A 16,955-nucleotide genomic window follows, 5' to 3' on the forward strand; every position below is an offset into this window, starting at 1 on the left:
CAGGTGCATTGATGGTGGAAGAGTGTGTCTGTGTGTGTAGGAATTTGTGTGGGAGTGTGTGTGTGTGTGTGTGTGTGTGTGTGTGTGTGTGTGTGTGTGTGTGTGTGTGTGTACGCAAACCTGCCCGTAAGAGCAGTGTAATGATCAGGGAGAAATCAATTCAAGGAGTCTGCAGGCAAACAATTCAATTGTTTGAAGGAGAATCTGATTTTCCTGAGCAATTTTGAAGGATTGCAAAGTTACAAATGACCGGCTCGCACCCTAATGTGGTTGCAACCCATTTCCCCCTCTGACGCCCTTCGCTCACAATCGTATTATACCAACAGTCAAGGTGTGGGCATTAGCTGTAATTGGTGCCGGGGCACTTTAAATGTAATGGTAGACACAAGATCACTGTGTGTTGTGCGTTTTTCTCAACCGCAGACTCCCAAATGACAAGTTGTGAAGCATTGCGAACGTTAACTACAGAGCTGACAATTAGTGCTGTCTGCGAGTGATGAATGGGGAACTTTAATTACCACCCATGCCTTTCTTCACGCCGACAACATTCATTGCCGTTTTCCAGCGCTTTGCTGCATCCTACACGATATTTCCCCCTTTATAACGCTGAGCTGTGTTGCTAATGGCCTATTAGCTCGTGATTAGAGCACATTGGATAGCCGTGTTCCTTTGTTCCAGCTGTTCAGGTGAAAAAGGGGGATAAACTACGAGAGAAAATGGGGGGAAGGGAACGGAAAGAGGGAGACCACCATTAAATGATGGCGAGATCTGGCGTGTACAGGATAAATGAAGAGGGAGAGGAGGTGAGATTGAGGCGGAGGGAGAGATAGTGGATAACAATGGGAATAGACAGGGGAGGCGGCGAGAGAATGAGAGGAAGACAGAGAGTGAGAGGGACCCTATAAAACTATATTCCTCCCCAGAGAGTGTAGCAGCGTGATGAAAAAGGAGGGAGGCCCGTGGACCCCTTGATTAAATTGTCCGGACCGAGGGACCAGAAAAGAGGGAGAGAGGATGGGAGGGAGGGAGGCAGGGAGAGAGGGAGGGAGGGAGGGAGGGAGTGAAGGACGGAGAGTAATGGCGCAGCTGAGAGAACACCTATAAAGAACAAGGCTGTCGTTGAGCAAAAAAAAAAACGAAAGATTGCACCATCCAATGGGGGCAGCGACACGGAGCATGTGCTCATACAGGCAAACTCATTCACACACACACACACACACACCTTTCACACAGTCGCTGACAAAACACACACACACACACACACACACACAGCCTTGAAATGTTCCAATAAATCACACTAAGGGCTAGATTGACCTTAGCTATCCCGCTCCCTCCTCGCACCCCCTGACTGTTCCTTGTCTCCTCACTGTACTTTATGACACACACACACACACACACACACACACACACACACACACACACACTACAGTACAAATGCCTTGTCCGCGTGTGTTGTACGAGCGGCCCGGCCACTGATAGGCTCTATTGGTTTCCTGCATGCTGAGATGCAGCAGTAGAGATATATCTGCCACATATCTATAATGTGGTATGTATTGTTATGGAGGTCAGGGTTTGCATGAATAAGAGTGAGGCGTGTGTTTACAGGCGACTTGTTAAATGTATAGTGGCACTAGAAGATATATTGCATATAGCAGTAGTGCAGCATCACACATCAATGCAGAAACATGCGGCAAAATTGCACTGGACACTGTGAATTGTTTTCGGTATTTAATTGTGTTTTCTTTGTTGCATTTGCAGCCCTTCATCTGTGTTTTGCTTAGTCAAAATGCATTGTCCACTATAGAAATGCATCAGTCCTTTTCTAGTCCAATTCAAATGTCCCCTCATATATGTGTCATACATGTTATGAGTGCCACTTAGTGCCCCTCTCTCTCCGTCATGCTGAAGCATAAAAAGGTGTGAAGGTGCCTTTACTGGCAGACCACCACGCCCCTCCGGATCCCTTTTGGTTAAGGTTACTCAGAGCTGGAGGCTGGAAACATGCAGCACTATTCTAATGAGTTATTTCTGCCTGATGACTGAAGGGCAGTAGCAGACCTTTGAATTTTAAGGAGGCAGAGGTTATGCACGACCACTGTATGTGTGTTCATGCAAGTAAAATCAGATAAAACATGAAAGAGATCAGGAAATTGTTTCACACGAGTGCTCAAGCAAGGCAATCTCATACACCGCCAGCTTGCTCTTAACTAGCTAGAGGAAATAGCCACAGAGCAATCCCATTTCCTATAAAAAAAAATAAGCCTGTTTCTATAGTAACACCCAAGATATGTGTTGGAGTTTTCCTTTGACGTAACCTTAAGGGTTACGGATGAGACAGAAGCAGCTGCTAAGAGCGGTGAGGGGCTCATCAGGCTTGTAGTTATAACAGGGTTATAATAATTAAGCATCACATTTACCATCCAAGATCGATTGCCAAGAGAAAACCGTGAAGGAAAACATATCCTTGAAATGAAGTTGATTAATGAACAGGTAGAATTGACGGTGCAGGGGATGCAATAGCTTGTTCCAAATCAGCATTTTTTCTACTATTAAAAAGGAGGCTTTGATATTATATCTTTGTCCCTTTTCTTAGGGATCACCACGGTGCTGACCATGACCACCATCAACACCCACTTGAGAGAGACTCTGCCCAAGATCCCGTACGTCAAGGCCATCGACATGTACCTGATGGGCTGCTTCGTCATGGTCTTCCTGGCCCTGCTGGAGTACGCCTTCGTCAACTACATCTTCTTCGGGAGGGGTCCCCAGATGCAAAAAAAGCTAGCAGAGAAGGCGGAGAAGGCTAACAACGAGAAGGCGGCTAAGTACGACGCTGCGAGGGTGAGTTGGGATGTGAGATTGGATGTTTGTGACACGATAATTTAAGGATAGATAACATTTCTCTCACTCCCAGTAGTACTAGTGGTTTCTCCTACTGTTTGCAATTGTATTTAACCATCAGCAATTAAACAAAGACAGACAACAGAGCCAGAGGAATCCAACCAACAAGCAAGGAGCATAAAGTGTCCCTGTATACCGATGATCTTTGACTCTATATTTCTAACCCTTTTGTAGTTTTTCAGGTTATAATTTAAATGTACACAAGATGAAAGTGTAGTATAACTAATTCATTCAGTGAGTGGTTTAAATAATTGGTTAATTCCACAGAAAACGCTGCAGCGAAACCCAGTAGAGGGGACGGTCTTCATGAACCCTTAAATCAATTTGTCTTCCTTCCAGCAGCCTTGAGCCTTGATTGCACTGTATGACATTATGAGAGGCTTCTGTATCCCCGACAAACCACAACATGTTGGATTAAAAAACACTTTTCAGGTATTTGTTCCCCACATGTGGCTGAATATTTCCATCTCCTCAGGAGGCAGGTAGTAGGACCGCGTCCCTAAAGCGGTCCAATCAGATTAAAGGTCTTCGCCACTCACGCTCGGTGAGTTGCTTCGTTCAGTGAGACTCAAAATCCTCGAGTCAACTCTGCCATTGCCATCAGCTGACATGGATGTTTTTTTTTTTATTTCGCCATCCATGGAATGAGTCAAGCAACAACAGACATCCCCATGACATTGCCATAATCTCAGGAGTGTCCATTTCGACTTCTTCATTGCAGTTTTTCGCACATTGGAACGACGCTCTTGCTTGATTGCACTGTGAACTTGGTGTTTCAGATATGACCGTGTTTCTCCTTCCAGGGGTCATCCTGAATGCATGCTTTCATACGTCATTAGAGCCACATTTCTCACACAGCTTCTATACAGTACAGAGACGTTGCGCATGTCAGGATGTGGTTTAAAAAGTGACATGTGGGACTTTTTACAGCTAAATTGCATGAATGATTGCTGTTTCGTGGTTCACACATCATAGGCATGGAGTCGGATGTGTGTCCTCTGTGTTTGATTGAATTGTTGAACGTGATGGTGTGGGCTTATATGTCCGGGGAAAGCGATTCCTCACGTGCGACGGGGAGAAATGTCCTCAGGTTGACACCGAAGATCACACCTGTCAAGTCAGGAGTGAGGGCAAAGCACTGCAATGAGGATCTTTAGAAAAAGCCATGGAAGGACTTTGAGACGATGGGCCCCGGGCACAGGCACAAATTGTAGTTTTGCTTCTCGTTGTCTTTAATGATTTGCACCTCTTTTTTCTGTAGATGTTTGTGTCTTTTTGTGCCTTTTTGTATTGTAGTCTTTCTGTGTGTGTTTCTAGATTGCGCCTATGTATAGATGGTTTGAGTCTCTGTGTTCCTCTTTGTGGTTGGTATTAGAGACTAGACTCCTAGGTCTGTGCCCGGTAGGCCCACTCAGTAATCCTTCCATGATGACATACATATTTCATGGTCTCGAACACACTGTGCACCGAGGGAGAGTGCCTTATCACTTCAGGTGGAGTCCTCTCTAGCTGTTCCATTTATTTGCACATAATGTCGTTGATTAGTTTTTCTAATTTCTTTATCCATTCAGGCGGAAGCTCACGGCCACGGGAACATCCTGCTCACCACCCTGGAGATCCATAACGAGGTGGCGGGCGGCGAGATCACCACCAGCTTGGCGGACATTAGAAACTCTCAGTCTATGGTGCAGTTGGACAGCCAAGCCTCATCGCACATCCAGTACCGCAAGCAGAGCGGCGGGATCGGCCCGCGCTCCGCCAGCCGACACTCCCTGGACCGCGCCGCCCAGATTAAACGCAGCCGTCTGCGCAGGCGGTCCTCGCAGCTCAAAATCAAAATCCCCGACCTGACGGATGTGAACGCCATCGACCGCTGGTCACGGATCATCTTCCCCTCCGTTTTCTCACTGTTCAACCTCATCTACTGGCTCTACTATGTCTGATTGGACTGTTTTGTTGATATGTTTGTTGTTGTTTGTTTGATTTTTATTTTCATTTTGTTTTTCTTCCTTTTTTCTGTTGCTTTTATACATGATGGCATCTGTCGAGGTAAAGACTGCAACACAGGACAAAAAGAAAAACTGACTGAGAAACACAACTGAGTTTTGGACCAAGTTCTTGTCAAAATTGTTTTTATATTTGCAGTCTTTGAATCCTTAGTACCATCGTCTTTTTATTTTCTAAAGTATGTACTGTAATTGGGACTTGTGACAGTCATCTCCCAACATTTGCTCTCTCAGTAATGTGTAAATAGAGAGATACAAAGCCAGCAATTCAATACATATTACAGTATTTGCAAAAAAATACTAACCCAATATCAGTTAACAAAAGGATTTTTCTAATCAAAGACATAATTAAGAATACTTTATACTACACAGGTGGTCAGATAAATGCAGGCAATTCCTAAAAGTCCATTAAACAAACTAATGTATGTTTGACTGGTACCCTATGCACTATTAATGCATGTAATGATCAACCATAGTGGGAACATAACGACTCCTTTTTTGCCTTGGATTATGTCACAACTTTACAGAAGACTGTGTTGATTTGTATTTGTTTATAGCGTTGATAATATACAGTATACTTGCTATTAACTATGTCATGCAATGATCTGGTAAACCTTTACCCAAACACAATAAGTTAAAGTCGAGGGTTTTCTCCTCCGTTCAGGATGACTGTGACTCAGGTTCTGAATCTTTTGCTATTTGACATCTTGTCACGGACAAAGTGTCACTGAAATAACATTTTTGGTAATTTGATAAAAGAACAAAAGCACAAATAAGAATAAAACTGCCATTTTTTCACTGTTACCTTCGAGCAACAGCGCTTCAAGTGATAGCGTGACAGAATTGCACTCAAATTTAGAAACTTCCTCTTTAATTTACAACAACTGCCAAGGGCCTTTTGGGCGACACGGTTCCTCAACCCATGAAATATTATGATATTTTTGTACTCTGTGTCTTCAGGTATTCAATTGATTATCCTATCCCGTGTTTTAGTTATTTTGTGCTCAACACTGTTGTGGTGATTGAGTGGAGGAATGACCCCAAGTTTTTGTAAATAAGTACATAATTGTGTATATACATGAATGTATATATACTGTGTGTACGACCCTGAATTGAAAATGATACGAGCATTTTGTGATTGTCGTTCTGGCTTTTAAACCGTCAGGACATGAAAAACAAAAGACAAAAAACAAATTCACCAACAGGTCAGTTTCAAGCATCACTTAGTTTTTGTGGGGCACTCTGAATATCTTCTCAAGCAAGTCCTCTACAGACACTGTGCGTACATTTCAGAGTTACTGTACGCTCCGTTATACAGCATATGGATTTCATTGATTCGCAGACGGACGACGATAACCGGCCTGTCGACTAATAAGCACATACTAGCGCTGAATGTATCAGGTCCATTCTTCAGGGAGAGGATAATGAGCCATGGTCGTCATTTCTCCATCAGAATGTAACACGCCCATTCCTACGAGTGTCGTAGAAAAAAAGAGGGGAGGGATGGCGTTTTTAAAGAGTGTGTGCATGTGCATGTGTGTGTGAGAGAGAGATGGGGAATGGATAAGGAGAGCTTGAGATAGGAAGGGCGTGGGTAGACCATTTACTTTCTGTGCTGCTTGCTCGACTGTGGACAAATGTCAACGTGTAATAGTTTTGTGGATAAAAATAGCTCTCCTGTCCCACTCCTTTGATAAACTGGGTGCCATTCCACCTAAGGTCACAGACCAATCAACCAGTTACAACTCACGGACGATGATGTAAATTTGTCATAGCTACATGACACACAGTGTATGAGACACACGTGAAAACATTCCTACTTGATAAGTTCAGCGATGGGAACAATTTATCAGAAGAATTGTAAAGTTGTATGTGTACAGACTGATTGATATATGACTTAGAACTGAATGTATTGTACTCGGATTGTTGCTGCACAAATGCAATTTTCTTTCTGGAAACAGGATTGACCTCAACCCTGATTAATTAGGGCTCCAGTTGACTCCACATTCAAGTGACCCCGAGTTTATCGCCGGTCACTGCCCTGTTTTCTACTGTGTAGACGGGGCGCAGTGCACAAAGGACGTGGGTCCAAGAAAGAAAAAGCTCCATATGAGATAAAAAATATCATATATTACAAGCCAAAACATCTCGAAAGGTGTGTTCAGAAGACATTTTAAGCGAGTGTTCACCTACAAATTTGTGTTTATTTACCGCCAATGTATCGTTAGCTAGAAATGGACGATCTTTCTGTTACTTCCCTCTCGTCTCTGTGGGTTTTTAAAACTTCGGGATGCTTGCAATTTTTCCGTTCTGTCTGAACACAGAGCAAAAGAGGATGTCTGACTTAAGCACAAGCAATGTTTCGCGGTCTCATGCATTCACGCTTGTTACGGCATTGTCCCAAAAGCCAAGCGAGGAAGAATTAAATCTCACAACAGTTCAGCTTCAGTGCTGTGTAAATACGATATAATAATACAGATTTCTGGATAACTGAAGCTAGAAAACGACGGTTTTACTTCCTGGCTTTACTGGTTGATTGAAACACTTACTTTAGGGTCAACTTTCTGCAGCTGGTCATTGTACCAGTCATTATTTGAATTACACCGCGGTGCAGGTGAAGAGAGGACAAGACGGTAACTCTTGATACTTGTTTATCATGCATGCAACGACAATTCGTGACTTTAAATAAAAAAAACTCACTCATGAGAGCTGCCACTCGCTCATTTTAGAAATATAAATGCCATGTGAGCCTACAATAAAAACGTTTAAAAAAGCAACAAAAAAAAGAGTCATCAAAGGCTTCAGGTGTTGTATGGCCTTGGTCCCATATTGGAATGTGAAATGTTCTGTGCTGCCACAAAATGTATTTAGGCTTAGATTTCTACTGTATATCTCTGTATGTTTCTCTTCCTTTTTCAATAGATTATCATGTTAAACCATCAAATAAATTATATACATTGTTCCTGTGTATTTGGTATTGCGAGCATGCATGACACTGTAAATAATCTGCAAACTAGTGCAAGATCAAACAGCCATTTCCAACATATTTTGATCAAATGTTGCGTGTACATTCCCCAACTCTTCGGGTGCCCTTGAGCAAGGCACGTGAACCCTTTCTGTTTCAGTGCAACGACACAGGGACAGTTGAAGACCTTTCACTCGACTCCCAGTTGGACATCTTTTGTGTATGAAGTGAACTTTCTGAGTGTGTGCCAGAGTGTTGGTGAATACGAGTACATTAGTTCCCCGGATAAATAAAGATTGGAAAAGAAAAGACAGCGTGTCGTCGGAGGTTATTATTCAGCATCGTGTTATTCGTCCTACTCAAGTGCCACAAGGTGTTTAAGTCGCTTAGAGACTGAGTGGTGATATGAAACTTTGAGACAGTTTTGCTCTTTTCTCAGTTAATATGAAGTTATAACAAGATCAGCTCAAGCATAAGCATCTTACGTCAGTCTCCAGAGCAGTACTATCCTGCAAAAAATGACTGTTAAACTTTAATTTTCACATCTCTTCTCCTCGTTTATAGCCTCTTTAGAGATTGTCAGCACCCCTGTGAATGATAGCAGCTACAGCAGTGTAATGTGAACCTACACACGGTTTCCTGCTTTAAAGCTAATGAATATAATGAGGCCATTAGAAGGAGGTCAGAGCTACCCAAAGGGACCCACACAGAACTATTTCTGAGATCATCAACACACAACAGCACGTCTACACAGAGCAGGAGCAACACAATAACGTGTTGTAATGTCATTTGGGTGGTGGTCTTTAATCCACCTCAATTCTTGCAGGACGCTTAGCAAACTAAATACATTTGCCCATAATGATAAAATCTAGCCAGCCCGGCAGATGCCGTGTATCTCCACATACGGGGTTAACTAGTTACTGTAAATAATACATTGCATTTAATTAACTGAGCACCAGCTGGGTGAACGTATGTAATCCAAGCAATGCAATTCATTAAGGGTGAGTCAAATGGTCTCCATGGGACCATTCGTAAAGACGTTCAACTGGAAACAACTGCGGTGGGATTTACGTTACTCTGGGTCACAATGAGTTTACATTTCAGGACAAATTACAAACAAAAGGAGCCCAAAACAGAGCACAGGGACCCAACGATAAAATGGTGCAATGTCAGCACTGCCAGGAAGTGAGCTGAGGTTTTTTAAGGCTAACGAGTAGCATGAAGGTGTGTAAAGGGTTAAAGCTTAAAGTGAGTAAAGTGAAGTGCGGCGAACATAAATCTTAATTAAAAGGTGATGTGGAGACATTCTGCAGCCTTTGAAGCTCCGATCTTACGTAACGCCACTGAATGTACAAGAACAGTCAACAAAAACAATGCAGAAAAACATTTACTAAAGGAATATTATGGCTTTGGAGATGTAGGACATAATCCAGGGTTTTTTGAGGTTGGGATATTACTTAAGAGCAACCCTTTAAAAAGGCCACAGACTTAGCCACAGTTAGCATGAATCTAAGACGCATGATGTGGGTTAAAAAATAATAAAGTATTTGCTGGAGCTGGAAAGCCACTTCACAATTCGTCAGTTTTTGAGAAATACTTGTGTCAGGTAGAGGACTTATTATCGGCCATATAGCACTATTTAATATGCATAATGACTTTAAGAAAATGCTGAGCTTTGCTTCCCAGTATATGAGTCCCTTGGGGCACGCGTGAAAGATTTCTAATCTCTTTCCTTTATAATGTAGAGGCGGTTCTTACCCCGAGGAACACTGCGCAGTTCATCATTAAACTAATCATTACAGAATATCATCGTTCAGCAGTTTGTTGTTGATAACAAGGCACATATTTTGTCTTTAGGACAGGCACACATATAGACCATGCCACCATTATGGCACTTCTAATATGCTATAATGAGGCCAAGCCAATCACAAGGCCGATCATTGGATAATCGGTCCTGAGTGATGGGTTTGTAGGATGGTCTTTAAAATAGCATGTTCGGTCTGTGTGTGTTTATCCAGCAACCTGAGCAGCTTGCCTCTGCTACATCAAATGCAAAGAAACCAAAGTGCAGATCTTACTTCTTCAGCTGTCAAACTGTTTTCTAGCACACCAGGTCCCCAGATCATCTCCACACTCAGTTTTGGAGAGAGGGGGAAGAAAAAGTACAGCGCACTCAGACTTCTCTTCAACTTTGTCAGGTTCTGTGGCGGTGTTGGAAAACCCTCCGTCAGACCTGATTAGAGAACATGCACACAGGTGTATAATGAATAATGGAGTTCAGTAAATATCAAGGCTCACAGTCCTGTCTGTTTCTCAGGAGGAGACGCTGACTGAGATATTGACAGATGACCTCGGGTAAACAAGGTGCCAGGTCTCTAATAAAAACCAGTCCGGAGGGGGCCGTAAAGCTAAAGTCAACCAAAGGTTATCGGCACTAAAGACAACATTATTTTTTTACGAGCAGCATCACTCATTTTGATCTCATCGACTCGGTCTGGATCCTAAAGCTTTAAAAAGGAACAAGCTGTTCACACATTGGTTAAAAAAATATTGCATGGGATAACTAGACAGATGAAAGGGCATAGCCTCTGGGCTTGACATCCTTTTCTGGCAGAGCAAAGGATCTGGATCTGAATAATTGCTCAAAGAATTATGATGGTGCGCAGATATTAAGGGTGATGAATATTGTCAAAACTAGACACGGATCATGGTTCTTCATTTTCAGGCAATAAGCCTCAAAAGGCTTTAATGGAAGGGGGGGGGGGGGAGTAAGAGGCATTGTTAGGCATGAGCTGCTCTGAAGCTCAAATGACTTATTGCTTTCATAAAAGTGCAGCGGAAAGAATATGAATATTTAATTATTGTTATTTCTTTGTTTCTTGTGATTAGAAGTAGTATCGCTCCGACGGGGAAACGGGGGTCGCAACACAAGCTAATATTATAATACAACAAAGAGAAATGCAGGACCAAGATATGTTTATTCTATGAAATATTCTTCCCACATATATTATAAACAGAGGGTAAACAAGGCCGAGAGCCGTCAGCGTGCTGGAGACTTTTTGAGCCTGCACGTGTGTGGATCTTAGCTAAAGGTTGGATGTCATGTTACCATGTTCCCCCGCTTTGTTAATCACGTTAGCATGCTCAAATATATATATAGCACTGTCACAAACTAAGAAATGTAATAAGTTGATACCCAATCAGGGGGTCAACAACATCACAAAAATGACTTTGATTATGCGAGGTCCTAGGACTCAAGGAAAATGGCTTTTAAGAGTCGTAGAAATGGAACCTTTGATATACGTTTATGGTGTCTAACGTTAGCTCACTTTGCTGTGGTAGAAACTGGATTTATGCCACGACTTAATAATGTTTAAGCATCTATCATTGTCCTGTAGTTAACACCTGCTTCTGCTGAACCAAACGTTACTGAGTCAGTGTTTAAAATAGACCTTTGTTAAAGTTTTGGAGCAACTTTTAATTTCAGAAAGTTTCATAATCTGTCTGCATTCATGCCGGGAACCTTAACCTACTTCACAACACTTCTTCTTCTCTCCGTTTCTCACACTCACATCATCAATAGCTGCGAGATAAAAAACATTTCAACTTTTAGCAAGGCGCTGCTCCTCAAAACAGCCCTCCACAGTCGCATAGCAACAGCAGCTCTAACAGCTCGACAGTGGATGTGTTTAGTGATGCTTTTCTAAAAGAACAAGGCACCCCATGGACACCAGGGCAAAGTTGTTAGGATGGGAATATGAAGAGATTACATTTGTCCCGTGTTTTGTTGTGATTTTGTTCTGCTGAGTGGACAGTCAGAGGTGGATTCCCAACCCCGATGGCTGACCCATAAAAAAACCCTGCCTTTGCGCCCCGAAAACTCACGAGGCGCTGAGGATTCAGCCCGTGTTTTCTTGTGGAGAAACTCACTGAATGAATTCTTTCTGATGTCTTCTTTCTTTCTCCCCTCGCTGCCTGCCAACTGACATACTTTCTTTTAATTCATCAGCAGCATGGCGAGCGATGGAGGGAGCGTGGGAGAGAGTAGGAGGGAGAATGGGAGGATGGAGAGAGAAAGAAAGTGTGTTTCAGCATCAAAAGAATGTCTCGGAGACTAGGGGGAATACATTGACTCTTCGACGTGCTTTTTGATGATGCCTCTCTGTTGCATGAACCCAGTGATACACAACAGCAGTGTATTAGCCTACTTCTCCCTGTACAGTGCTCTGTCTCGCTCTCCGTCATCAACGCTCATTATTCCCTCTCTCATTAGAAGCGCTGTCTTATTTTGTAACACACTCTTCCTGGCATCAGCTGGGCGTTCCGTACCAGACAATATTTTGATGGCTCATCCTTCCTCTACGATGAAACCTCCCGAGTCCCTCGACGATAAACTTTTTCTTGAGCATCCCTGAATCATTAAACATTTAAGAGGACTATTCCCCAAGAGTTCGATACTACAGAGAATACCATGTCCCATTATGTATGACCCAGAAACAAGGCACTCATATCTTAAGTCACATCTGCTCACTGCAACAAATACTAAGAAAAACAGGCTCTTTGGAGGAAGATTAAAGGGAATACTGACCACTGATTTACCCGGTCAAACTGGATGAAGCCTTTAAAGAGACGTACAACAGGATTGCATCAGAGGTTGTTCAGCTGTCTTCATCCCTTCGGAGGATACAGTGGTGTCAGGCTATTTGATTTAACTGACGACATCATCCGGTGGAAATTAGATGTGTAAATTGGTAAAGTGTTATTGACAGGGAGGCAATACTCTGGGTACCATCAGTCAGTGGGCCAATCAAATCAGTATATTTCCAATTATAGCATATTGGACTATTTCCGTGTGTCTACTCAAAACGAAGGTCTTCATCTACCATTAAGAATGACAAGGGTGTAATTAGTCCCGCCCTGACAGCTGCCACAAAACCAATAAGAGACATCAGCAAGGTGTCAATCACCTTAATATACACACACTCCTGAGAAGAGCTCTCATCAGCCAGATTAAAGGAAAACAGGTGTGGTTATACATCACCCCGATATGCATCCTTTCGAAACTGAAAAGTCTCACGTTCATCGATAATGGTGCAAAGTGCCACGTGTTTCAAATGTACTGCAATTGTTGGTCAAGTAGACGAGTAGAAATGTGAATTCTGACCGACCTTATTGTGTAAATGAACCCTTAACTTAATCCAGGTTGCTTCCTGGTGTATACATTAAGTAGGTGTAGCAGTAGGTTTCAAAAAGTCATGATAAGTTAGGAAAATTAATTTAAAACCACTAAATATTCTCACTGAAGCTCTCCGACATTAAATGTAATAAGCTCACTTTCCAACATCTTGATTTTCCTCTACTTGCACCCAGTCATTAAACAAACTTCCACGAAAATGACCGTTTCATAAAAAGAGGCCAGACGCGTTGGAGTCATTTAAATCCCTCGACTCTACAGTTTCTTGATTCACTTTTTTGGGGATTTTAAGACAGAATGCAGGATGAAATCACTTGTTACATCGCCATTTTTTGGCCTGCACATTTCCATTAATGTGTTCAGAAATGATCAGCCTGTCCTACCATTTGTTCTCCCCACACACACACACAAACACACACTCAAACACACACTCAAACACACACTCAAACCCACGTACACGACAGCGCTTCTATTCCCTGGGCTCATTATGTTCAGAACAAAGTGAGCGGTGGCTGCCAGGAGAGCAGGAGCGCAGAACAAAAGTACCTTTGTTTAAAACGTCGCCATATATCTGCACCAGGGTTAACAAGTGCGTTTTATCAGTGTGGCGGCAGGAATCTGATCCAATATACTGGAGTCTCTTTCATTTGAAACATTATAGGGTCAGAGACAGCTAAGAAATAGCAAAAATTATGTCTTTTTTGACAGGAATTTGGTTTGTCTGACTAATTGAGAGCACATTTTGGACTCTAAATAAAGACTTTGCCTCGAAATGCATGAGAAAATGTGGGTTTCTTAAGTGGAGGTGAAAAATAATTAAGGATAAGCTTCATTCAATGTGTTTTAACAGCAACTTAAAGAATAACCTTGTGTTTTCTGCCCTCTGTTGGACGCTGTAAGTACTTGGCCCCCCCCCATCAGAGATTCACATGCCCACTCACTCATCTGCAGACACAGGGAGGCGTGTACGTGTGATTAATGCTCTCCGTTTTCACATTTTTTGCTAATTAGCAGCTGCTTGTATCTCATACCTTCGGTTTATTTAAAAGGAATTTTATTTAGCCGGTGTGTCGATAGAGCCTCAGACACCATAATTACACGTTTAATTACTCTGTGTTTGTAGTCTGTGCCGTGTAGGGGCCAATTTTCATGGACAGAGTTTCTGCTTATTTACACTTTTCAATTACTGCCTTCTTCACAGACTGTCAGTGGTGGGGGGGGGGGGGGGGGGGAGATCTTTGGTTCTTTATTTATTTTCTCTAATATGTTGTAACAGTTGCTTGCAGTGTGTATATCAGAGGACAAAGGAGGCTTTAGAAGATGTAGAATATACCTGGGAAACTGCAATAAAGCTCCCAAATTTAACCTGTAACTCAATCGTAATTCAAATCATGATCACATCAATTCAAATGTATTTTCACATTTGAATTTCCCGGAGGTAATAATGTCATTTGGTACTTTTTATACTGAGAATTCAGACATTTCCAAATATTAATTTAAAATGTATGAATTGATTACACTGGGAGGAATACGATTAACCCGCACTCTTACTGGGAGACTTTTTATTTTGTCATGGGACGAGTTAATGGTGTTTTCAGTAAATCGACTTCCCATTAAGTTCGGCTTGGATTGACAATTGGCAGAAATTGTGGTCAATCAATAATATCCACAGAGATTCAGTGCAGCTGCAAAAAAACACAACACTTCTACTCCTTGAAACCCCTCTTTCCACCCCATATTTGAGCTGTTTTTATCCTGTAGAGACGTTGTGAAACCGTCCTCTGATGCAGTTTTCCTCACATAACTTTGACTCGAACCACACTGCAGCTACAGGCAATTAAATCACTACTTGTGTCCCTGCGTTTCTACCAGATGTCTCCCCGTGTAAAACACGCTGCCATCAGCCTCTCCTCCAGTCAAACTGCATCGCTCTCAGCATAGGAATGAGTCTGCAGCGTCTGACAGACACCCACCGCTTCTTTATATAACACCTTTTTTTACAGCACCTATTTACCTTGAACTGATGTTGCCAAGTAACAGCATCCTGATTGTTGTGTGTGTGTTCCTGCAGGTGTGTGTGATGGATGTGCTAAAGTGCCATTACAGGCTTCTAACAGCAGCTGGGAAAATGACTTCCAGTCGCCCTCCCTCTCCTGCAGATGTGCTGCTTTAAAAAGGTGCAGACAGGGAGTCATACATCACCACTGCACTTTAATCCTTACTGCTGCTAATGCCTGCCGCCTTGCAAAGGGCAAAACACTTAATGGTGCCGTTTATTTCACCTTTCCCTTTTTTCAATGTGTTTTTCACATTTTCTTCCAACCTCTTTCACCCTCTCCTCCCCTCTCTGTCTCAGCATGAGCTGCTTAACTGATACATGTACTACAGTAATCCCCTTCTTAGCGAATGGGATTAATATTTAATTCAAAAAGAGCCTTTTATCAATACCTCGCTGTGTTTTCATTGTTCGCCCTGTTTAGGGTGGCTTTACTCAGCTTTTGGCAAATGGAAGGAATGGTATGTGATAGATGGTGCTGATAGGAGTGTCAGTACATCGCCTAATCACACTCGCAGGGTTTTAAATCATCTCTAATTGCACATCTTAAGTGTCAGAGGAGCAGCTGTCAGCAGCTTGATAGAAATACAGTGCAAGTCACTGGGGGTATAAATGAATAATGTGAGAAATAACATACCATATGCATTACATTCATTATATTCTGCATGATGCCCTGCTGCGAGGGCTCCCTGCAGGTCATATATCTTTCTGAACTATCCCTTTAAAGTCAAACCCTAATGGTTTCTGAACCTCTTTGTGCTTTATCCTTAAAACTCCAGTACTTGCATTCATAAAAAGTACCAAGAGCCTATTGTGCGCTGATCCACTGCAATGCTGATCCAGGATTAGCCCAGAGGCAGGAACACATGACAGAGTAAACTTCAGGAGGAGGTAAAGACACAAAGCTGCCTCCTAAAGTGACTCAGTGTTTGTGCTTTTTGACAGTGAGCTGTCAGTGTTGGCAAAATATTGCAGAGTGCAATCCCCTAGAATATGCTCACAACAAGGGGCAAAAAACATCTTTTGGGGTTATACTCTGCAGGAGAGACCTCAGGGGGGTCAGGTCCGGTTTGTGTATACAGTGTTTCACATTCAGAAAGACAGATCTAAAAAAAAAGGTATGATATTGAGATATTGCTCCAGAAAATTCAGCATTTGTTTTGCATGAACTTTTCATGCAGCAAGCAATCTTTGCTAAGATGACAATCTACAACTAATAGTGAATATAATGTTGGCTTAAAAAGCTACAATTCAATTCAAATAGCTTTATTGGCATGACCATAATGACATTTAACATTGTGATATAAGCAAAAATGATAATAAGGTCACTTTTATAATAGATTAGACTATGTTATAACCTATTGCTTACATTCTAATTGAGAACTCAATTGAGATTACTTGTGGCAGTAAAATGCGTGTCATCAATATGAGCAAGAAAGCTATGTGGGTGTAAGGTTTGAAAGAAATACCCTTACAATGTGGTGTTTTTAGAGCTGACTCAAAGTAACAAAGAGTACCTGAGACATTTCGGTGGCCACTTTGAAAATAAAGTGTGCTTTGTGCTCCGATGCCTGTGGTTCTGGGTATGCGGGTTATAATCCCCACAGGATTCAGTGCGAGCCAAAGCAAACCAACGTCGTGCTCTAACTTGTTGCTTGCAGTGTTCAGAAAGACAGATCTAAAAAAAAAGGGGGGGGGGGGGGGGTTTACTGATGTAAGGTCCTCAGGGTGGAAGACAGTACGCAAGAACACTACCTGTGTTGCAACAAGGCCTGTGTTTGACTTCTTAAACGTTGCTGCATGAAAAGTTCATGCAAAACAAATGCTGAATTT

General features: G+C 42.3%; 1 protein-coding gene and 1 long non-coding RNA gene across 5 annotated transcripts in view; one reads left to right on the forward strand and one right to left on the reverse strand.

Annotated features, from left to right (window-relative positions):
* Nucleotides 1-8,172, forward strand: part of LOC134860787 (gamma-aminobutyric acid receptor subunit beta-3-like) — a 50,598-nt gene extending 42,426 nt beyond the window's left edge. For 2 of the 4 annotated variants that reach the window (XM_063877593.1, XM_063877595.1), the window contains 3 exons: nt 2,594-2,841; nt 3,377-3,445; nt 4,473-8,172. In XM_063877593.1, coding sequence (XP_063733663.1) covers nt 2,594-2,841; nt 3,377-3,445; nt 4,473-4,844 — 689 coding nt within the window. In that variant the 3' untranslated portion in view covers nt 4,845-8,172. The remainder of the gene's footprint in view (nt 1-2,593; nt 2,842-3,376; nt 3,446-4,472) is intronic. The other 2 variants (XM_063877594.1, XM_063877596.1) reach the window with 1 other exon arrangement.
* Nucleotides 1-16,955, reverse strand: part of LOC134860790 (uncharacterized) — a 43,855-nt gene that overhangs the window by 16,516 nt on the left and 10,384 nt on the right. The window lies entirely within an intron of this gene.

The sequence above is a fragment of the Eleginops maclovinus genome, chromosome 24, assembly GCF_036324505.1.
Source record: "Eleginops maclovinus isolate JMC-PN-2008 ecotype Puerto Natales chromosome 24, JC_Emac_rtc_rv5, whole genome shotgun sequence".
In the NCBI taxonomy this organism is placed as follows: Eukaryota; Metazoa; Chordata; class Actinopteri; order Perciformes; family Eleginopidae; genus Eleginops; species Eleginops maclovinus.